Source organism: Mobula birostris, chromosome 6, assembly GCF_030028105.1.
Source record: "Mobula birostris isolate sMobBir1 chromosome 6, sMobBir1.hap1, whole genome shotgun sequence".
Classification (NCBI taxonomy): domain Eukaryota; kingdom Metazoa; phylum Chordata; class Chondrichthyes; order Myliobatiformes; family Myliobatidae; genus Mobula; species Mobula birostris.
In genome coordinates this window covers 64,135,531-64,160,383 of record NC_092375.1, presented here as the reverse complement: position 1 = coordinate 64,160,383, position 24,853 = coordinate 64,135,531, and the positions used below count along the sequence as shown (strand labels likewise).

The 24,853-nt window shown below is 39.2% G+C and overlaps 1 protein-coding gene across 1 annotated transcript in view; it reads right to left on the bottom strand.

The window, feature by feature from the left end:
* LOC140199805 (interleukin-1 receptor accessory protein-like 1) overlaps window positions 1-24,853 on the bottom strand; it is a 786,158-nt gene that overhangs the window by 11,513 nt on the left and 749,792 nt on the right. Inside the window, exons 7-8 of the mRNA XM_072262294.1 lie at window positions 4,306-4,449; window positions 2,282-2,452 (exon numbers count right to left, since the gene is read on the bottom strand). Of these exons, the coding sequence (XP_072118395.1) occupies window positions 2,282-2,452; window positions 4,306-4,449 (315 nt within the window). The remainder of the gene's footprint in view (window positions 1-2,281; window positions 2,453-4,305; window positions 4,450-24,853) is intronic.

Here is a 24,853-nt window from a genome sequence, read left to right as displayed (position 1 = left end):
CATGGGAAGAGCTTACTGGATGGGCAGTGGGAAAGGTTCAAAAAATATCTTGAAAGTCTCCTGGAGATGGAACAGTTTCCACGGCCCCTGGAAATTGGAGATTATGAAGAAAGGAAGGGAAAGGCAAATAAGGACTTACTGCCAGTTGAGCAACGAACAGTTTGTACCCTTGAGCTGAGATCTAGGCAGGGTGGGATTCAGTTGGAAAGCACAGAAGCGGAGGCTGCAGTAACAAAAGTCAGGCTAAAGAGATTCATTGAAAATGAGAAATGGAGGAGAGTTGAGATGGGAGATGTAAACATAAGCAGCCTTACTATCAGGAGAAAGTATACAGTTTGAGAATTGTATCATGTGAAAGATGCCTTGAGATTTTTTTTCTTAAGGCAGAAAATGGCATTACTTACTTAATTGCACAGACAGTATACAGTATTTTTTCTGAATGAGCTTGTAAATCTGAATCCCAAGTGTAATGAATTTAAACATTTTCCCACATTGAAGGAAGTCATATTCAAACACAGTGAAGTATGATGAAAGACTTGTGTTTTAATATAATCAATTAATGTATCTGATATGCAAAAGCAGGAGGGAACCTTTTGAGATGACTGATACTTTCTCCCTGACTATAAAGGGCCATTTATAGACAGTGTTATCGATATCTTAATGTTCAATCCTCGCTATGATAGTCCTAGGATTATTTGAATCCTGACAGTAATCAATTTATTTGAATTGCTCTACCATTAGAATGAAAATAATATGAAAATTTAGTATACAGTTAATCCCAAAGGTGACTTTGATAGACAGGCTTCAGTGTATGGTTAGCTTTGTACTTACTGTTCTCCCATCCGATTATAGTGGGGCACGGAGAGTGTTGTGTGGCACATGATTGCGACTCAGCCCATACTACGGATGGAGGGGAGAATGGTAAGTATGAACATTAGAACAGACATAATACATCAACAGGTAATGTGAAAACATATTAACAGACATTATTACACTTGTGAAAGTATATTTTAAATAGAAATGTCCAACCACATCATGCTGATTAGCGCATTATTTTTAGGAGTGTTAATTGAAGCACTTCCAAGAAAATTTTTAAAAAGTGCAAGAGAACCTTCTACTGTCTCTTTAAGCTTCTCTATCATTAAATAACATAACTGATCGTTGATTCTGCCTTTGATTTCCTGCCTGATTACCAAATGAATTATTTAGAAGCCAAATTTCAACAACAAATCTCAGCTTTGATTGTAAATAACATGTACACAGCATGCTGGAGGAAAGAGTTTCAAAGATTAATAACTCCCAAAGAAGGAGCCTCATCTAATTGGCTGATCTCTTATTTTGAGACTATGCTTGCTATTCCCAGAATATCAAACCCATCAAAACACCATTCACCATTTATCCTATTACATCTTTCTAGAAGCCCATGTGCTTTGATGAAATCACTTCTCATTCTTCTGAATCCCAGAGAGCAAAGGGGCCCTCTACAACAGTACTGTAACAATAACGTTATTGATATCTTTTGAGAAATAAATGATCTTCCAACCTTTTGATTGGTGCCAGGTAAAAATGCTTTAATGCTCATAAGCTAAAAGATCTTTTTGACTATCTCAAAAATTCTGAATTAGTCCAATTCCAATGAGGCCATAAGATAAGAAAGTATTCACCAAGTTTAGTTCTAATCGATTTCTAGGACTGCTCATGGATGCTACTCTGATATCCTGAAAATGGATTGAATATTTCTCACACCTTCAAGATGTGGCACTTTGCACTTTGCAGTCATAAGGTACATTTTGAAGAGTAATCACTGCTGGCATGTAAGAAACATGATAGCCAATTTTCACATTGATGGTCCACAAACAGCAATGTCATATCAACTAAGATTCTGCATTAAGTGAAGTTGGTTGAAGGATACATATTGGAAAAGACATCAGTGATACCTCCACTGGTCCTGCTTAGTATCTGTAGTGTTATTAAGTCTTTTTTTGCATACATTTGAGATATCTTGATTTTAGTCCCTTTTGAAACATGACACCTCTCAGATACCCCTAGAGGATACGCACCCTTTTCAGAGTCAGCCAGGATTTGCGTTCAAGCTTCTGGAGTGATACTTAAGCCCACAACCTTTAAACTCAAAAGCTGAGAGTTCCATACACTGAGCCTTTAAGCTGATATTCTGAAGAGTAACTAGACTTCAAATATGATTACTTGCAAAGTTTTGCTTCTTCCAAATTGTGGAGCTGGCTGAAGAAAGCTAAAGGCAGGAAAAAAATAATTGACTTACTTCCTGTAGGAATTAAATCCCTATCAGGGATGAACAGCTTGTACCCATAATGTTTCTCTAGCACATCTGGTAAGATCTCCAAAGCAAAACGTTCTTCCTCTGTAGTTTCTTGGCTCCACTGGTCAGGATCCACTTTGGTGTATGACAGGTATGCATCATAATCTTTATTCTCTGGAAAATAATGGAAATATTTTCCCTGAACTGTCTCTCATGCTTTCCATTGTCATTGAGTTATTTTCTTTTGATGATGTAGAAACATCATTACTTGATCAGTAAATCTGACAATCTTGAAGTTAAATGTTTATAGCAGTTTGAAATATTACTTATAAGAAAGAAGCAGTGATAAAATCAATATTCTGAGTTGAAAAGTGTTAGTGTATCTGAACCTGAACATTTTCCCTCTGCAAGAGACGTCTCGAGCTCCCGCTAATCTATTAACAATTTCTGTGCTAATTTTGGGTTTGATATTATTTGCAAAGTCACACTGCTACTTTAGTGGAGTCAGTCATGGGGTTGACCACCAAAAGTGGATGATAATGAGTTCCATCTCAATTTTACTTCCAATGAAGTCAATATAAATACCAATTAGGATATAAATAGACTTGGTTTCCTGTTTACTATAATGTATTTTACACAATCACATACTGACGTTCAAATAACTTGTTGAAATGCATCAAAAATGACTAAACTTTGTTCAGTATCAAAAAGCTCAAGTTAATATTGTGTTCACTTTGCCTGTTCTACATTTCATTATATCATTTCCATTTGAAACAGGATCCACTTTTTTACTAACATATCCACTTTGCCAGGATTAAATTATTTTGTTGTAAAGGCATGTAATTCTTGCTGTTCCTTGAAACTGGAGAAGCACTGGTCAGCTTTTTAATCTACCTGTATCTACCTAGCTCTGTAAAGCTACTCTGTACTGTACTGCTCAGATGGGATGAATCAAAATACTTGATCAATTTGTATTAACTGATTAGTATAATGAAGAACATATTGCGATAACCTCAACTGGGGCAAAGCGGTTCTTGTAAAGCTATTACAGTGTTAGCAACCCAGGTTCACTTCCTGCCGCTGTCTGTGAGGAGATTGTATGTTCTCTCTGTGACCATGTGGGTTTACCCTGGTTTCCTTCCACATTTTAAAGACATATGGAAGTAGGTTAATTGATGACATGGGTGTAATTGGACAGTGTGAGCTCACTGGGCCAGGAGTTCCTGGTGCCATGTTGTGTCTCTAAGTAAATAAAAATAAATAAAACTAACGCAAAAAATACAGTAATCAGGGACAACCACTATTGAAATATTCAGTAAGACTATTCATTGCTAGTTAAGTCAACATATGATCATGTGCAACGATTTCATAATGGACTATGTGCTCATGTGCTATGTGCTAAGTGTTCTAGGCAAAAATTAAATATTTGCTTGATTTTATTTGCACATATTTGTAGCAGCTGGGAGAGAAATTAGCCCTTGTTCACGAGTGCTATATGCACACTATAATAGTTGACTTACTCTATATTCAGCTAATGATATTAGCATTAGTTGCAGAATTTTAGAAACTAGGCCAATGGAAAACAGGTGCAAAGTCTATTGTAAGTATTGACAAAGAAATTAATGTTTACAATTCAATGATTTGTTCTATTTTGGTACTATTTGATTCACCCTAACATGCAGTTGAAAACATTTCAGTGCATTCATCATAAAGTGATACGGGAAATACTAATGAGTATAAGTGTGATATTTGTTGTATTAAATTGAAGTCAAGATAAAATTAAAGGCAAAGTATTAGGTTCTATATCATTCTGCTCTTTTCATATCTTAGAGTAAAACACATTGGGGATGATCTCATACAAAGTGGTGTAAAGGCGGTGATGCATTGAGTGCACATACACAATCTACCAAAAGTTCAAATGCAAGTACGTTATTTATATTACAATACTTATTTACATATATTGCAATGTTTGTTGTCATCAGAATCCAGAAAATCGAATGTTATGAAACTCACATATCAGCTCTTACCTCCATCTAGATCATCTGCTCCAAAATGATTGCGATAAAATAGCATGATATCTATCTTGTAACATTTGTACACAGTCACCAGACAGATCAGCAGTAAAAGAATAGCCCCTAGTCCTCCTGCAAGTTCCACAGTGTACATCAGCTCTGGAATGGAAAAGACAAAGTCAGCTCTGTACCAGGTACAGACTTTCACAAAAATAATTGCAATTGGTCCCCTAACTTTGTTTTATGTACATTACAACTTCACCATTTTAGGTTTAAAGGAAAATCTGGAAAAATCCAGGAGAAATTTACTTTTATATGTTTAGTTTGAATCAAATTTGCATTGAAGCTACTTTTCTCTCATAGAATACTGGTTTGCTGTATTGAGAAAGACAGCTCCATGGCAAGATAAACACCCTTACCTATATTTCAAATAAAGTATTACAATTTCCTCTATGTTGGTCTCTTGTGCACCACTACATTTGAAGCCTTACCATGGACATTTCAAGTTAGAATTCATTTTCTGAATCTTGTTGCCTCTCCATCACAGATTCCTGTCAGAAAAACCTTCACTTCCTGCAAAAGGCAGCAGGGAAGTGTATCTTTGTGCAACTTCAAGATTCAAGATTCAAGTTTATTTATCACATGCACCTCAAAACATACAGTGAAACGCGTCGTTTGCATTGACAACCAACACACCTGAGGGTGCGCTGGGGGCAGCCCGCAAGTGTCGTTACACACTCTGGCACCAACACAGCATGCTCACAATGTCAGGCGAATAATACAAAACACACTGAGCAACAAAACAACAATAGCAAAACAAGTCCGCCTCCTCCCCCACCCACCCACGCACATACACAGTCCTCTAACCCCAAGACAGGCCATCTCCTTTGGCTTCCAACCTCCAATGGACTTGGACATGCAGACTTTGGGTCTACCCCGGTGGATTCGCAGACGCAGGGCTCCGGCCAACTGGCCTCAAAGTCTGACTTCAAACTTTCAACTCCTTCTCCCTCAGACTATGTAAAAACTTATTTTTTCTTGCCCACCCATAAAAGGTGGGTGCTGGGAATGGGAAGGTGGGTGCAATGGTTGAGTTCCTGAGTCACAAGTATCAAATAAAGACTAAAAGCTTACAGATCTTTCAAAAGCAATGGAAGTTGCCTGCAGAAAATGGACTGGGTGGAGCTGAGGGAGTGAGAAAGGAGAGCATCACTTTGTAATAATCGCCCTTGCAACCAACAGTGCCAATAATGAGGAATTAATGTTGCAGAATATACAGCTGGTACAATTTAACTTACAGAAGCCGATTTCTAAAATGTGTTCACAGATCATTGTCACCATTGTTAAAAGGCTTTACAATGAGGAGCTTCACATCACATAACTGAACAGTCTCTCTGAAGGGATTATACTTATGTTAAAGTATTAAGTCATTAACTTCCAGCTGCAAGTGTAGGATTGGGAAGAATGTTTATTTTAAACATTGTCTTGGCAGAGGTTGTACAAACAATAACAATAAGATTTGCTTTGTAACACAGATTTTAGCTGTTTTTACCATGGAAATTTCAGTTTGTACATGTGATATTACGTAGATAATTTCTACATCATGCATCTGATACTATAATATCTGATAATATCTCAGCTTTTCAGCACACAAATTGAAGTTATGATGGCATTGTGCTTGCTGATCACGAAGTTCTAAACCTAAATGAAGAGCTTAAATTCTATCAAATACAAATAGCCATAAGCATCCTCACTCAAGGGAAATGATACTGTAACTGCCCAATCTTCAAAGGCTAGTTTACTTCCCTGTTTATTCTCCTCAGTAAGTCTAGTTGCCAACACCCACTATTTGTATGGTGGGTCCCCCTCCCCACCAAGGAGAAGATACTTCCAGCTAATAAAGTTAAACTACTTTGTTCACTTATACACATTTAAATCCAAACAACATTCTTAACCACATTTAAAACTCACAGATAAATTCTATCTTATAAAAGACTTCCAAATTACAAACTATTTCTAAAACACAAAGGATTTCTAAAACACAGATATAATTCCTATAAGCCAAAAGGACATACCAACGATGCAGATGAACCAGTCGTCTGTCACAGAAATCAAAGGCAGAGGAGCAGACTCCAGTTCACCCATGTTTCTTTCATGCTTCTTGATGTTGCTTACTCCATTCCTATTAAGCCTGAATTGTTCTCTTCATTTATACATTTTTTTGGCCACACTTGTGATATTTTTTCAGGTACCTTTTAACACAGGCAATCTAAAAGCTTCTTGGAGACATAGATCCCAGTTTCCCACAATTAATGCTGTGAAGCTAACTTCAACAAGTACATAAGCATTGCAACTTATTAATAGATCATTTATTTTCTTGCTAAGTGATTGTCTCCATCTAGTCTGCAAGCTTTCTTGAACCAAGCAACTTAGCCAATATCGATTGTTTTGAAACGAGCCAAATTAAATAACCCATTGTCTTATACTGCACTTCCTCAGCAGATAAACAGGTATTATAGCTCAACATCCTGCTTTCTATAGATAGAGCTTGTTTGCAAAGCTGCGCATTAAACTTCAAACTGATTACTGCTTTCTATTTTCATTGAGAAATGAAGACCAGCTCCCATTTACAACCAGAAGCTAAGCAGTGAATATTAGTTGGAAGTTTAATTTACAACTATTTGACCTTTACAGGTGGCAGTTCCAAGCTTGGCAAAAAGAAGAGGCCCCTCCACCCAAGGAGCAAATATCCATTACAAAGTAATTCTCAGGGAATTTTCATTCTTTACAATTTTTTCACTGATACCAGTATTCTATGTCACTTTAGTAAGTCCCACTACCCTCCCACCAAAGGGAAAGTACACAGCAAACTTCATTCTTTTCTTGTGTCTTTGTAAATAATGTACCAGTCCTTTCAGTTTAGATCCTACAGGGCACAGTTGCAGCTGAAACTAAAATAAGCTCTAACCTAATGATTTTCTTAAGCTCAGGATGTTCAAAGCCACTACCAACAAAATATTATTTGAAATGCACAAATATTAGCGATGTAGGAACAGTGTCAATCAGTTTGGACACATAAAGGGCCATATAATAATGAACAGATAACTTGCATGGTGCTTCAGGGGTAAATGTTTGCCAGAATACTGGAGAGATCTTCCTTACAGTTCTGTATCATGGTGCACAAGAGATTCTGCAGATGTTGGAAATCCAGGGTAACACATACAAAATGCTGGAGGAACTCAGCAGATCAGGCAGCATCTATGGAAAGGAATAAACAGTCAATGTTTTGAGCTGAAACTCTTCATTAGGACTGGAAAGGAAAGGGGGAAGAATCCAGAAGAAGAAGGTGGGGTAGAGGGTCTTTACTTTTTCCACCTATCACCTCCCAGCTTCTGACTTCAACCCCCCCCTCCATTTGGCTTTACCTATCACCTTCTACCTTGTGCTCTTTTCACTCTCCCCACCTTCTATTCTGCCCTGCAGGCCAGGTATGTTCAGTGATTAAATCCCTTTTCTCGGCATTGTGGCTGTAGGCTCTTTGATGTGTTGCTCAGTACGGCCAATATCAGATATAAAGCTACCTTTCATGCACTCTTTACTAAATACAGTCAAATCTCAAGTAACTGCAGGGCTGGGAAAATAACATATTAAAAATCATGTCAGATGCTATGTTCAGTTATTAACGGTACACCATGCTCATATGTACCACATACATTCAGTGGCCACTTTATCAGGCACCAGAGTGGATGCTCATGGTTTTCTGCTGCTGTAGCCCATCCGTTTCAAGGTTCGACATGTTGTGCATTCAGAGATGCTGTTCTGCATGCCACTGTTATAACACACGAGCCACTGTTGTTTTCCTGTCAGCTTGAACCAGTCTGGCCACTCATCTCTGACCTCTCTTATTAACAAGGTGTGTTCGTCCACAGAAGTATTATTCACTTTTGCTTTTCACACTGTTATTTGTAAACTCTAGAGACTGTTGTGTGTGAAAATCCCAGGATATCAGCAGTTTCTGAGATACTCAAGTCACCTTTTCGAGCACGAACAATCGTTTCACCGTCAAAGTCACCCAGATCACATTTCTTCTTCATTCTGATGTCTGGTCTGTACAGCAGCTGAATCCCTTGCCCATGTCAGCATGCTTTCATGCATTGAGTTTCTGATTAGATATTTGCATTAATGAGTAGGTGTACAGATGTATCTAATAAAGCAGCCATTGAGTGCAGCCATTCTCATTTTCCATGACTGCTTGCTCCGGATCAAATATGATTTATTTTGTTTATTAAAACAAAAAAAAACTTGGCATGCAACAGGATGACACCCTTCAATATTGTCTTCAATCTGTGATGAAATACTAATACCTTAGATGCTATATTCAAATGAGATCAGTGACTCTTATTAAGAAAGATGGTACATATCACAAGCATATGACATCACTCAGAACAACATGTCCTAATCTATCATTGCTGTTGTGGCAGCAACATGCCGCATACTGGCATAGGATGGTTTTGCAGAGAGATGGATTGATATCAAAAGATCTCTTACCAGCATGAGCTGAACATTTTTGCAGCGAACTCGATTAGACACTAATGGAATCTAACCCACTTCCATTCTGAATTGGTCTTTCAAACCAATTATAATGTACCATTAAGTTAGGATTATTCAGTGCTGGATCTTCACAATCACTAAATATCTGGAGCAGGTTCACTTTACGTTTTTGTAGTCCCAACATAAACCACTATAGGTATTGAACTCTGCTAAATTATTTATAAAAAAGCATATACTGGAACATCGGCTTTGTATCTTTGGTTTTATGCTGCCAACATGAACATATATAGTTTACCAAAGTCACAAATGAACTGCAAATATAGATCTTCCCATCATCCTCAAAATGGTGGCCCCTGGGCTGTGTGCTGAACACTCCGTTCACACACAACTGCACAGGGAACACCTGAGTAATCAGATTGTCAAGTTTGCTGACGGCACGACAGGGGTAGGGCTCCTTACCAACAATGATGAGATGATGAGAGGAGGTGGAATATCTTGAGGCCTGGTGCCAGGCAAATAACTTCGTCCTTGTCAACAATTCAAAGGACACGATTCCCAACTTTGAAAGAACTCGTACCACTCACACCTCATTTACATCAGTGGAAACTGCAAGCAGTTTCAGACCCCTGGGAGTGCATATCCTACACGATCTCTCTCATGGTCCCAGAACATATCCAACACAGTCAGACTAAGCTCACCAATACCTCTATTTTCTGAAGAGACTGATGAGAGCTGGACTTTACACATCCATGGTCATGTCGTTCTACAGATGCGCAGTAGAGAGCGTCCTAACAAGCTGCATCACTGCTTGCTATGGAAACCACACTGTGATGGACAGGAAAACTTTACGATGGGCGGTCAAAACTGCCCAATGCATCATCAGCACCAGCTTACCCGCCATCAGAAAATATATGCAGAAAGGTGCTGAGAAAGGGCCATATCATGAAGTCCCACCCATCCTGCTCATGGACTGTTTGTCCCACTATCAGGGAGGAGGCAACATAGCAGACATATCAGGACCAATGGACTCAAAAACACCTCTTTTCCTCAAGCAGTAAGGCTGATCAACATCTCAAACCACTAACCCACCCCTCCCTGCTCTCAACTACCACTAGTTTATCATTTTCTGTCAGTCACCTTATCTATAGACACCCCTGTTCCTTGCATCCCTTTAAGTAGGTGTTCAGCACAGCACCGTGGGCCGAAGGGCCTGTATTGTGCTTTAGTTTTTCTATGTTCTATGTTCATGGACAGGCAATTAATCCATGTATATAAGCTATCTTATCTATTTATATTTATTGTGCTTTTATTATTTTATTCGTGACCTTTACCTTTTGAGTTCTTTTGTGTTGCATCAAATCCAGAATAACAATTATTTCATTCTCCTTTCCACTTGTATACAAAAAAAATAAAATAATCTTGGTCATGATGAAAGGTCTTTGTTGCGTAATATGAATTGTTTCAATATCCACAGATGCCATCTGAATTGCTGTTTCTAGCATGCTTTTTTTTAATAGCATATTATGCTTTTACGCCAGGAAGGCAGTTCTCAAACGCTTTGTGGAGAGCAAAGGGCATGACAAGGCACAGAGGAAGTCATGGTCATCCACTGCATCCAAGGAAGACTCCAGTTGTGACGACTACTCATACCACTGGAACCAGACTTCTGAGGCTGAGAGAGCGGAACTGTCACAGTACAATGTCTTTCCCACTCCTGCACAGATTTCTTCAGGCAGTTGATGAACTGCACAAATCAAACTGTCATCATTGGATATGATAGGACAAAGAATTGCTCCTTTTATAAAACCTTTATTATTATTTTGGTATAATTGTATATGAAAACTTAACAGCAATTTGGTTCTATTACATAGTAAATTTGTTATTCTAAACTCTGAGTGGTATGAATAATATATTTGAGATCGTGTATTTAACTCAGATTTATCCTCTCTGATTAAATTAATTAACTCTAGGAAATTTAATCTTGCCTTCCTTTGATGGACAAATATAGTTTTATTGTCCAGATGAATGCTAGCTCAGAAATAGTCAAGCCAGTAAAGATAACTTGTTGAAATTTGAACTGGATAAACTTCATTAAACTTTGAACATAGATAATTTTGCCAAAAATCTGTCACAAAATCTATGTAAAACATCATGTAAAGCTATGATGTCTCTTGTGAAAATAGATTTTTCAGTTATGTGTGGTATTTATGTAATACGTATATGGATATCCAGCTGTATGTTTGTGTGTACATACATCTGAATGTGGTTTTATGACAGAACAAATAATTATTCTGTCCATTACATTATTATGAACCAATTACTATATTATTCATTTTCATGGCACAGTCTAAACTCAAGTTAGTTTGCAGTTCATTGATTTAAGTTCAGTGGAAAGAGAAAGGAGGCAGAAAGCAGTGACTAGACTGGGAGACATCACTAGAAAAAGTGATTGATTGATTTACATTGAAGGACAACTTTATGAGGAAACTGATAAAATAGAAATCAATGAAGTGATCTGTACTTACTTACTATGAAGTGAACAAAATGAAGAAACAGGATTTATGGACATCTTTAATTCAGATTATTTAGATTTTGAGATCTGAGTGAGAGCACTGTATTGAAATGTACTCAACATTTTCCATCCATTAGCTGACCTAAAAGATCCCTTTCACTTAATTGAAATACATGGTTGATTTTGGCAATTTATAACAGGAACCCTAGAACTTTTTAGAAAAAGAAGTTAAACAACGTAACAATAATTGCATCAGTCTCAGGGAAGTTACCGTAAAGATGTACATTATGGTAACCCAATGTTTTGTGTGTCAGGAAGTGCTGAGATTTCCATTTCATCGGCTTCATGGATCAGCAGGTTTGACCTCCATCCTTCAGACTCCACTCTGGATTTTAAATGGCTTACTCTGTGGCCTCACATAAAAGGGGATGAAATGTCCATTTACTAATTAATATTTACAACCTACTAAACTCATTTAGTGATGTACATAATGCAATTATGCTGCTGGGAATGAGTAAGGAATTATAATGTATCTGCAACTATGATCCATTAATACTTCAGTAAGAGCCAACGAGAATCTAAATGACATAAATTCTGACAACATTGTTAATTTAGATGTCAATGTACAGTATGTGTGAAGTGGTTTAACAGAGAAACACACAGGCCAAAGTATTGTAAAATGATAAACGCTATAGTGTTCGGATCAAGAAGACAGCGGTAAGAGGCAAAGGATTTCCAGCGAGAAGACATTTTATTTCTCGGAGTAGCAGAGGCGCCAGACTGCGCAGGCGCGTGACGTCAGCCAGTTGAGCGCAAACAGTTTAAAAAGAGGAAGAAAGTCGCAGACTTTTTCTCTTCGGATCAAGAAGACAGCGGTAAGAGGCTAAGGATTTCCAGAGAGAAGACATTTTATTTCTCGGAGTAGCAGAGAGGCCAGACTGTGCAGGCGCGTGACATCAGCCAGTTGAGCCTGAACAGTTTAAAAAGAAAACCACCATATCCAGCGTGCAACGTTGGAGCGGGCTGCAGAGTGAGAGGGTGCAGAGTGAAAGGGCTTTGGCCAATGGGCTTCGGCGGAGACGGGAAGAGGCTTCCTGCAACCGTTGAGTCTCATAGTAACGGAGTAAGTTACAGTTTTTCGGTATTTAGTACAAACAGTAGCACCAGAGGTATGCATCTAGGATTAGTGTTGTGCTTGGAGTGCCAGATGTGGGGACCCTGGGAGACTCCCAGCCTCCCCAAGGATTACATCTGCACCAGGTGCACTGAGATGAGGCTCCTGAAGGACCGTGTTAAGGAGATGGAGATGGAAACTGATGACCTTTGGCTAATTAGGGAAAGTGAGGAGGTGATAGATACTACCTATAGAGAGGTAGTGGATAGCACCCCTGTGACAGTCCCTCTCAGAAATCGATATATCGTTTTGGATACTGTTGAAGAGGCAGACCTGACAAAGGAGGACCACAGTGAACGAGAATCTGGCATTCTGCCCAGTGCCGAAATCAAGAGAGCAAGAAGAAATGCGGTAGTTATAGGGGATTCCATTGTAAGGGGGATGGACAAGAGATTCTGCCAGCTGGACGAGGATACCCAGATGGTGTGTTGCCTCCCTGGTGCCAAGGTACGGGATGTCTCAGATCGAGTCCAGAGTATTCTGAGGAGAGAGGGCGAGCAGCCGGAAGTCTTGGTACATGTTGGTACCAATGACATAGACAGAAAAAGAGAGGAGGTCCTGAAGAAAGATTACTGGGAGCTAGGAAGAAATTTGAAAAGCCGGACCTCCAGAGTAATAATATCAGGATTGCTGCCTGAGCTGCACGCTATTGATGGTAAGAATAGCAGAATTAAGCAGATGAATGTCTGGCTAAGTAACTAGTGCAGGGGGCAGGGCTTCAAATTCTTGAATCATTGGGATCTATTTTGGGGAATGTATGACTTATACAAAAAAGATGGATTACACCTGAACTCAAAAGGTACTAACATCCTGGCGGGATTGTTTAATATAGCTGTTAGGAAGGGTTTAAACTAAGTTGGCAAGGGGAAGGAAACCAAGGTGTTAGGGTCGAGGAAGAGGAAAATAGAAATGTCAAAAATACTGTGCAGCAAAGATGGCAAGAAGGACAAGCTGGTGAATATACAGGAAAATTTGCTGCAAAGCAGAAATATAGCAAAATCGGCAACAGATACTGATCTAAATATACTGTACTTAAATGCACACAGCATTAGAAATAAAGTGGATGACCTTGCTGCACAGCTGCAGGTTAAAAGATATGACATTGTGGCCATCACCAATTCATGGCTAAATGATGGATGTGATCGGGAGCTGAATATCCAAGGATACACAGTGTATAGGAAAGATAGGAAGGTAGGTAAAGGGGGTGGCGTGGCCCTGATGGTAAGTAATGATATCAAATCAATAGAAAGAAGGGACATAGGATCAGAAGAGGTAGAATCCTTATGGGTAGAATTAAGAAATGGCAAGGGTAAAAAGACACTAATAGCCGTTATATACAGGCCTCCAAACAGCAGCCGGGATGTGGACTACAAGTTGCAGCTGGAAATAGAAGAAGCCTGTCAGAAGGAAAATGTCAAGATAATTATGGGGGATTTTAATATGAAAGTGGATTGGGAAAGTCAGGAAGGTAATGGATTTCAGGAGAGGGAGTTTGTAGAATGCCTACAGGATGGCTTTTTGGAGCAGCTTGTCCAGAAGCCCACCAGGGGACCGGCTGTTTTGGATTGGGTGCTGTGTAACGAACCTGAGGCGATTAGGGAGCTGGAGGTAAAGGAACCGCTTGGAAGTAGTGATCATAATATGATCATATAAGTTCATATATACAGTTTCAAATTTGAAAAGGAGAAGCTGGTATCAGGTGTATCGATATTTCAGTGGAACAGGGGAAATTACAGTGGTATGAGAGAGGAACTGGCCCAAGTCGATTGGAAAAGTAAGCTAAATGGAGGGACGACAGAGCAGAATTGGATGAAATTCCTACAAGAAATAAGGAAAATGTAGGAAAAATATATTCCAAGAAAAAAGAAAATCATGAATGGAAAAATGGCACAAATGTGGCTACCGAGAGAGGTTAAGGCAAAAATAAAAGCAAAAGAAACGGTGTACAAGGAAGCAAAAATTAGTGGGAAAAATGAGGACTGGAAGACTTTTAAAAACTTACAGAAGGAAACTAAGAAAGTCATTAGGAAAGAAAAGATGAATTATGAAAGGAAGTTGGTGTTTAACATAAAAAAGGATACTAAGAGTTTTTAAATATATGAAGAGTAAAAGAGTGACAAAGGTAGATACGGGACTGATTGACAATGATGCTGGAGAAATTATAATGGATAACAAAGAGAAAGAGGAACTGAATGAGTATTTTGCATCAGTATTCACAGTGGAAGACATGAGCAATATACCTGATAGCCAGAGGTATCAGGGAATAGAATTAGGTACAGTCAAGATTACTAGAGAGAAAGTGCTTGGGAAGCTAAGTGGACTAAGACTAGATAAGTCTCCCGGTCCAGATGAGGTGCACCCAAGGGTTCTGAAGGAGGTGGCTTTGGAGATTGTGGAAGCATTGGAAATGATCTTCCAGGAATCAATAGACTCTGGCATGGTTCCGGAGGACTGGAAGGTCGCAAATGTAGTTCCGCCATTTAAGAAAGGAAGGAGGCAGCAAAAAGAAAATTACAGACCTATTAGTCTGACATCGGTAGTTGGAAAGATATTGGAGTCAATCCTCAAGGACGAGGTTATGAAATACCTCGAGGTGCATGACAAGATAGGCCGAAGCCAGCATGGTTTCATGAAGGGAAGATCCTGCCTCACCAACCTATTAGAATTTTTTGAGGTAATCTCGAATAAGATTGACAAGGGAGATGCTGTGGATGTTGTGTATTTGGATTTTCAAAAGGCCTTCGATAAGGTGCCGCATATGAGGCTGCTTAATAAGATGAGAGCCCATGGAATTACAGGAAAGATATTGAAATGGGTGGAGCATTGGCTGATAGGCAGAAAGCAAAGGGTGGGAATAAAGGGATCCTATTCTGATTGGTTGCCGGTTACTAGTGGTGTTCCGCAGGGGTCGGTGTTGGGGTCGCTTTTTTTTATGATGTATATCGATGATTTGGATTATGGATTAAGTGGGTTTGTGGCTAAGTTTGCAGATGGCACCAAGATAGGTGGAGGAGCAGGAAATGTTGAAGAAACGGAAAGGTTGCAGAGAGACTTGGTCAGTTTAGGAGAGTGGGCAAAGAAATGGCAGATGAGATACAAGGTTGACAAATGTACCATTGCACATTTTGGAAGAAGAAATAATCGGGCAGATTATTATTTAGATGGGGAGAAAATTCAAAAATCGGAAGTGCAAAGGGACTTGGGGGTCCTCGTGCAGGATACCCTAAAGGTTAACCACCAAGTTGGATCGGCAGTAAGGAAAGCGAATGCTATGTTGGCATTCATTTCAAGAGGAATAGTGTTTAAGAGTAAGGAGGTGTTGATGAGGCTCTATGGGGCATTAGTGAGACCTCATTTGGAATACTGTGTGCAGTTTTGGGCCCCCTATCTTAGAAAGGATGTACTGATGTTGGAGAGAGTTCAGAGGAGATTTACGAGGATGATTCCTGGAATGTAGGGGCTAAGATATGAGGAGCGTTTGTTGGCTCTTGGACTGTATTCATTAGAGTATAGAAGAATGAGAGGGGATCTCATAGAAACATTTCGAATGTTGAAAGGGTTGGACAGAGTAGATGTGGAAAGATTGTTTCCCTTGGTGGGTGAGTCCAGGACAAGAGGCCATAGTCTTAGAATTAGAGGGTACCCAGTTAAAACAGAGATGAGGAGAAATTTTTTTAGCCAGAGGGCCGTGGATTTGTGGAATTCGTTGCCACATATGGCTGTGGAGGCCCAATCATTGAGGGTGTTTAAGGAGGAGATTGACAGGTATCTAATTAGGCAGGGTATCAAGGGATATGGGGAAATAGCCAGAAATTGGAACTAGATGGGTGAATAGTTTAGCTCATGGGGGAGCTGCGGAGCAGACTTGATGGGCCGAATGGCCTACTTCTGCTCCTTTGTCTTGTGATCTTGTGAAATGTGGTTGTAAATTTCATGTCACTTACGTAACAAAAACACTTATTTTTTGTCTTAATGAAAAGGGTTGATGGTTGCTGGTTGAGCAGTGACAACTTCACACCAGAGGTCAGAATAAAATCAGTCTCATAGGGAATGAAATGGCCCCCAACAAGATAAAGAATTTATTAAAATGCTCATAGAAAATAAGAACATACAATTCCTGCAAAGCAGCAATACAGATGATGATGCAAGTGGAAGTAAATTTTCTTGAAAATATTCAGCAAATAGTCCAATGTGATTAGAACTTGTGTTTAAAGCACAAAGAATATGTAAAAAGAAAACTGATTAGTGCCAATTAGCACAGTAACTGCAATGAAAGGGATGAATCTGTGTCAACTGATTCAATCCCCCACAGCTCACTTTTAAAACTCAAACTCAGAAATTACAGAAAGCAGGGAAGAAATAGTGCAGCCCATCCAGTTTCTTGATTAGTGAAAGATAATGGTAAAAACAAGGAATTGGATTGCAAACATTTGGCTTTTCCAGCTAGCTCCACCACCCAGTAATTTTCTATTACATCTCAGTTTTCCTGCAGTTTATTTCCTTGATTTCCTTAGTTTCTAGAAATCAATTGACCTTCAGTCTGAATGACCTTACTGACTTAGCATTCACAACCCTTGGGACAGGGAACTCTAAAGATTCATCACCCTCTGAGTGAAGACATGTCTCCTCATCACAATTCCATGCAGTCTTCCCTCTTTTCTAAGACTGTGACCCTTGGTTCTCACTACTGAATCAGAGGAAAAAGCCTGTCTGCAACCAGCACATTGATCCCTGTAAAAATCATATAAGTTTGAGAGAAATTACCTCTCATCCTTCTTGGTTCTAGAGAAAACATCTCTCCTCATAGGACAAACCCACAAACTCAGCAATACTTTGGTCAACTACTATAGAGGGGCTTACAAAGGACGTGGTTGGGTTGGAGGAATCTGAAGAATAGGAATGCTGTTGGAGACTGGATATTGGGAAGGCTCTGGAAGGCTGGATGTTGGATGGGAGAAAGTGGATAAGCTAGGTATCAGGAACAATTAAGATTGGATATCGGAAGGTACTATTTGCCATATAGTGTCCTAAGTAGGGAGGTTACATTTATGTCAGTGGTTGGCCAATGCTAATCTTGCACATGTTACAAAGTGTAAAATACAGTGTATTTCAGTTAAATGGAACACACTGGGACCAGTACATTTTGGCCCAATTAAGCGGCTGCCCCAATTAGCTGAAGTTTCATGGAAATAGTTATTAAATACATTATGCATTTAAATATATATTATGTATGTAAAGATTTTTAAAATGTCTAACAGAACAAATTAAAACATTACCAACACTACTACAATACCATAAAATTGTGTATTAGTTCTTAATAGCTATTGACAGAGGAATTCATACAGTACACTGGCATGTTCTTTTGATTGACTGTAAATGAATAAAATCAGCGCAGACACTGAACTGCCTTTATGCAATGCTTTCGATGATCGTATCTTCTAAATTTTTATTGTAACATTCAAGAAAATTGTCGATACCTTCAGATTCTTCGTAGTTCCTAACTTGAAGTAGTGAAATTGTTTCATTTTCATTCACGGCCATTTTTGGCGTCTCCAAGCCTGAATGCTTGAAACAGTTCTGAATTGTCTTACGGCTTATCTCGTGCCACTAACAGTGACAAAAATCACTGCATCTTGAACATAAGCACACACAATGGACATTATTTTTAAACTGTTTGCTCTAAGCATGGTGTAGTGTCTAATGGCCATGCAAGTGCACGTGACTGATGCTGGTTAGAAACAGACTCCTGCCCCAATTAAACGGCATAGTGTCCCAAATAAACAAAGGGAATCTCAGCTATTTTCTCAATTGACTCTTGCTCTTTAAGAGTTGTCCCTGATAAACAACCGCTCTGACTAACTGATGGCCCAAGTAACTGCCATCCCCTGTACATGTGAATGATATTTACGTATATTAACCATTACCGTTTCCTCTTGAATTATAGATGAGATACAACATTTGTTGGCTTTATATACTATTGATATGCAAACAATAGGGAAGCACATTATAGTGGGACTTAACAGCCTGGTATTGGAAGCATCTACATAAAATATAGAGGTATTGCAGATGCACACGGAGAGACAATATCCAATTTACTTACTTTTCCCATGTCTTTCACTGGTTTCAAATGAACTTCTCCAGTCTTCAACTGGAAGAATTTTGAGCACATTATCTTTTTGAGCTTTTTTTAAAAAAAAATCTTGTCAGTAATATTTTTCTGATCTGTTTTTAAAAAGTTTTGAGCTCTCAGAGATGTAGAGTGTATCTCTGTGTGTAACATTATTGATGAGAAGGAACAGTTGGTTCAGTATCTAAATTCAGAAGATTTTTTTTTACATTCTGGAATTCCATCCAATTGCATGCTAATTTTCAATGATGAAGCACATTTATTTTCATCTGTACTGAAAAATGAAGCACTATCCTTAATATTCAGCTGAATTTAAAAACAATGACCTTTTGTGGAGGATGATTATTGCATCTGCATATGTTGTAAAAAATGGAAAATATTCAAATTGTTTCTTTGATGCAAGAGTATTCTAAAATTGAACCACTTGGAAGAAGCACATTAAGAATTCAATAGCCATTGCTTAAAAATAAGCATTAAGCAAAAGGCCTGCAGCGAACCGATAGTGTTGCTGTGCTTATTTGCTGCAGATGTTCCTCAAGATAGGAATGCTAGGACAAGTGCCCTACAAATCAAAGCAAATTATGTGCAGGATTCTGGCAGCTGTTAACTTGGGTGACATTTGAACAAATGATTTATTTGGGATACAAGTGAAGCTCTGCATTCAGATTCCTGCAGTACGCTCCTGTGATCTGAAACTTTTAATGGAGAGCGTGAAAGTTACCCAAGAAGGTTCTTTAACCTGCACTTAAAATCACAGTCCAAAAAATAGAATTTGCTTACATACTACAGATGGCGGTAAAAATGTTTAGGCATGTTATCCTTGTGTAGTCATCAAGAGCAGGAACTGCAGAGAAAAACTGGAAGATGAGCAAAATGGTGATTCCAAGAAAATAATACTTACATTTGGAATTTACACTTACATCCACAGCTTTCCCCTGTAGCTGCTTAAAGATAGCATGACTGATCTGGAAATTATTGCAAGTGATAAATGAATACTTAATGTTAATCCTTTGTTTCTAATATAACAGGTAATTGAAATAGATGGATTTAAATGCTTGTATCACATTATAAATGTCAAGCTAAAATTGCATGTGAATTTATTGCATTTGTGCAAGTTTTTTTTAATGAGGAACTCTATGCCTTAATATTTGAGAAGTAACTGTAAAAAAAATCTTTTAAATCTTTTCCATACATCATCAAACATGAAATTTCCTGAAAAAGCTTAAGGAAATTATTTTTTATTGGCAACGAAGAGCATCATCCATTTTCTGACAAAATCTTGACACTGGGTCAGATTACATCCTGAAACATAATAATATGCCATGATCTTAAATGATTGTTCATTATTCCCATGTGAATGGAGCAGACAAAAACAAAAAGGAAATTGTTTATGAACTCCGGAAACTCCATCTTGATTACTTGTCTCCAAGAACTGACAAGGTTTCCCATCATTCTGCAGTGCACTGCTCATCAAACAAAATCAGTATTGTGTTCAGAAAATAAATTATCACCATTTGTCAATGCCATCATCTTGCATTAAGTCGAAAAAGGTCCTCTCTATTATAAAACTAAACAAATTTGAAGAAGGTCCAATAGAATTAAATGATGGATCGGAGTCATTGCCAACCAGCTCAAAGCCTCGGGAAATGTTAGACGCCATTCAAATGCAGTCAAATTCCATCAGTCTGGAAAAAGCCATGCCCTCAGTTACTTCATTTATTTAACCTATTATAAGAAAGCAGATTGTCTCTCGTTGTCCAGCCGCCTGCCTGATTGACAGCTACATCAGAGGTAGAAAACATATGATTAGGTCAATGACAGCTGTGTGATTTGCAGCCAACCAGCGATGAGAATGGTAAATGAAAAAGGAATGCGCTTTTGCACACTACGTTTATAACCATTGTCATAAAAATTGAATTGACACAAAGAAACTCTGCTTCCTGGACAGAATACGTGGGTAGGCTCCAGGAGTCATTGATTTGGGATATCTGGTTGCTATCTTCATTGCCATCATGATTTGTAGCAGTTAAAACTTCACAGGAATAATTTATGGATTGTCAAGGGTGCTACTTTTAGAAATGTGCTGTGCAAGGTAGTAAAATATACAATAAAGTTATTGTCATTACGTGTGACCTTCCAGTCACAAAGTACATCATAGTTATTAACAAATGAACACCAGTATTGATTATTTTGCAGCTCATATTCAGTAAAATAAGTCTTTTTAAAAAATTGAAGAGGTCATAAAAATAATTGAACCTTTAATATATGCATGCTGATGCACAAAGATGCAAACTACACAGTATAAAACACTGAAACAGTGAATGTATTTTTTTTCAAATCCAACCACAGGATGATCTATCAATACTTAGCAGGTTATGTAACAGCTGTTGGAGGAGATTCAGAGTTGCCAGGCCGGATCACACTTGATCTGCCTGAATTCAGCTTATGTGCCATGATTACTTGCAGCACCTCCACAGAATTTACTGAAATGGAATTTTCCATTCCATCGTCCTTCTATGGCTCAGGCAGAAGCTACTGAAGCCCCAGACCTTGGACCGTCCTGATTGCTTTTGACAGCCTGACTTCAAGAACCTCTGACATTAAATGAATTCAAGTAATTCAACAACATTATTGAATTAGCAATTATTATTCATGCAGTTAAAAAGAGATAAATTAACCCTAAGTTAATTCAAAAAAAAGAACAGAAAGACAAACTAAAAACTGCAAATGAGTTCATCTCCAATGTCAGGAGATCTAGGGTCACTCTAGACATGGAAGGTGAATGCCCTGGTACAGCCATCAAGGCCAGTAAGGTTCACCGACGCCTCTGGTTCCTCAGGAGGCTCAGAGATTCAGCAGGGCTCCGTCAACGCTCACCAATTTTTACCAATCCACCACCGAAAGCATTCTATATAGATGCATAATGGCTTGGTATCGCAAGAAACTGCAGAGTTGTGAGCACAGCTCAGCACACCAAGGAAGCCAGCTTCCTCAGTATGGACTCTCTCAACATTTCTTGTTGCATCAGTAATGGACTAAGCGTAATCAAAGACCTCACTCACCCTGGACATTTTATATTTCCCCTCTCCTGTCAGAAAGAAGATACAAAAGTCTGAAAGCACACACCACCAGGATCATGGGCAGTTTCTATCCCACTGTTAAAAGACTCTTGAATGGACCTCTTGTATAATAGGTAGACTCTTGACCTCAGAGTCTATCTTTTTATGATATTGCACATTATTGTTTGCCTAGATACACTGTCACTGTAGCTTTAACACTTTATTCTGCATTCTTATGGTTTTACTTTGTCCTACCTCAATACACTCTGGAATCATTTGATGTGTATGAACAGTATGCGAGACTAGCTTTTCACTGTATATTGGTACATGTGTCAGTACCTCCAGATGAATTCTGTCTTTTTGTGTGTTTCCCCGTAGCCATTATTCTGTGGTCTTGTATTGCCGTGTTCTCTTGTTTGTTTTCATGCCACATGTGCTCCTGTCCCTGCCCCTGCTCTACTTTGGCCCCTGAATCACTGAGTACTCCACCCTCACCTATTTCCCATTATTACCTGTATTGCTGCCCCCTGTGTCTCATTGTGCTCCACCTATCACCTGCCTCTCTGTTTATTGCCCAGCGTATTTTAGTCCTGTGTTTTCACCTGTTTGTTGCCAAACTGTGCCAGTGAGTTTTCCTGATTCTGATTTTTGGATTTTTCTAGATGTTCTGATCTCTGCCTGAACTTTGACGCTGACTTTGTTGGCACTCAAAGTGATTTGATTTGTTACTCAATAAATAACACAGTGTGCACAGTAACTGGTCTGCAATTGGGTCCCTGCTCCAGCGTCCTGAAACATGTGACAATAAAAAAACAATACCAATACACAGGAGAGCCAGCAGATGGGCAGCAGTATCCTATGGAAGAGCTGATCAATTCTGGGCTCAATTTGACCCAATATTTTGGGCAGATGACCTTTCATCAGAACTCAGTTCTGGCTTCCAGTGAAAAGCTGTTGACCAACAACGTCAATCTTGTTTCTCCCTGCATAGTTAAGCATTTCTAATACTTTTTATTCTCATTTTAGAGTTGTAGCATCTCAGAACTTTTCTGCCTCGAACTGCTTATTAACTGCTCATTCAGGAGATGAAATCTTTTTCAGATGATGCACTGCGGGTAGATATGACTGCAAGGTGAGTCAATAACCCTTGATCCCATGAGAACTGAATGAGTGTTGAAGCTAACAACCTACTCATTCATCAGCTAGGGACTAATGTCAGGCTGAATGAATGGAGCTACCTCGGCAAGCCTTTGTGATTGGCTTCATAGCATTACGCACAGTGAATGGATTCATCTGGCAGAATTCTCCAGTGGATCTCTGCACCGAGTTGGCAACAAAGATGTCTTGCGTTGCTGTGATCTTCTGTAGCATCATGCAAGAGAACTGAGTTGTTCAGCTTGTTAGAAGATCTGGCTGAGCAGATAATTATCAGGGATATTTGACAAACGTTTGAAGCCCCTTGGCAGCAGTTCCTGGGCAGGCACCAGGATTTACTCAGGTCCAGGCCATGCCTGCTCTGCTTTGTGGACCTCTCTCAGGTCAGCATCCTGAATAGGTTAGTGTAGGTGGATGCTGAAGCAATGATGATTTGGCCTACCGATTTACTTGCCACAGTTACTGCAGGCAAAGAGAGACAGTCAACTGAGACCAGCATCCAGCTGTTAACCTATAGGCTCAGCATTTCTCTAGCTTTACTCAGCCATTTTATAGAACAGCTTTCAGGAAAGGTGAAAATTCACCTGTAGGGAATGACATCATGAAAATCTATTTCTTGAAGAGCAGTGTCTGACCGGTGCAGGCACTATGAATCAAATTGTCCTCCTGCGCACTGTCTCAATCTGAGTCAGACAATGGCAGGCAGTCCACCTGCAGTCATCTCCGTCAGCAAATACAATAGCCTGGAAACGCTATGGACCTAAATTGTACTGGCAATTGCAGGTACAAATATCACTTTGACCCTCCCATGAATTAAAATGATTCAAGTGCCCTCTTTAAAACTAACATCACTCTTTGAATACCATATTTACAGCCACTGAACGAACTAACATGTAAACATGTGAAAGTGTGTGATGCCTTTTCAATCATCTACAGAACTATAACTTTTCTACATGTTTATTAAAACAGCCAATGCTAACAAAACCATGCTTTTCAATTGTGAATAAATGTTATTCAGGCATCTATAGATGTTCATTTTCACACGAGCAGTTATATTTCCATCTAAATAAAGTACATGCCATTGGTAGGATACATACACAGATTAATGTAACTACAGAATCAAAGATCCGATAAGAATGTTCCATTCTGTCTTACCTTTAGTGTGTCAGTGAATATACAAGAATATACAATATATCATTATTTAATTCCAACTGCATTTGATGTACAAGAATTTCATTTTAAAGGCTCATGAAATATTTCTTGGATAAACATACTCTCATGCAGATTTTCAGCAGAATTTCATTTTATGTATATTGAATGTCCTGACATATTTTTGTTATGGAGAGGCTATTGTCAGTATTCAGTTATATTGGATCACTGTATTTAAGAGATGGGTACTGTATCTTAACAGCATCAATTGTACAGACAGTCAGCACTGAGATCATGGGTCACAAAAGTCTTTGCTGAAGTTGAACAACTGAACACTGCCATTTGTTCAGAAGCTGTGATGGTCCTGTGGTTCAGCTGCAGTCAGACCACTGCAGAGACCATCTTGGGATTCAAACATCTTTAGAAATGCCCCAGCTGTGGGCTGGCTGGTGGCGCAACGACATTGGCGCTGGACCCGGGAGCTCGAAACCAGTCGGATCCGCCCCCCCCCCCCCCCGAGTACGTTTTCCATCCATGCCGGGTTGAGTGTCGAGATCGCAACTCGACCTCGTAAAACAAAGGGAAAATGCTGTGAAAAATGTCCGTGTGGGGAGTGGCACGCCACACAGTCTCTCTCTCATTCGCTCCTCGCCTTGTAAAAAAGCCATGAAAAATCCATCATCACGGACGCACGGACACACAGACGCACACGCACAGACTCGCACGCACACAGGCCACACGCCAAAAAAAAAGAAATGCCCCAGCTATGAGACTCTGTGAGCAGCACCCTAAAATTGTTGATCAAATGAAGGTTAGAGATTCAAGAAACATGAAAC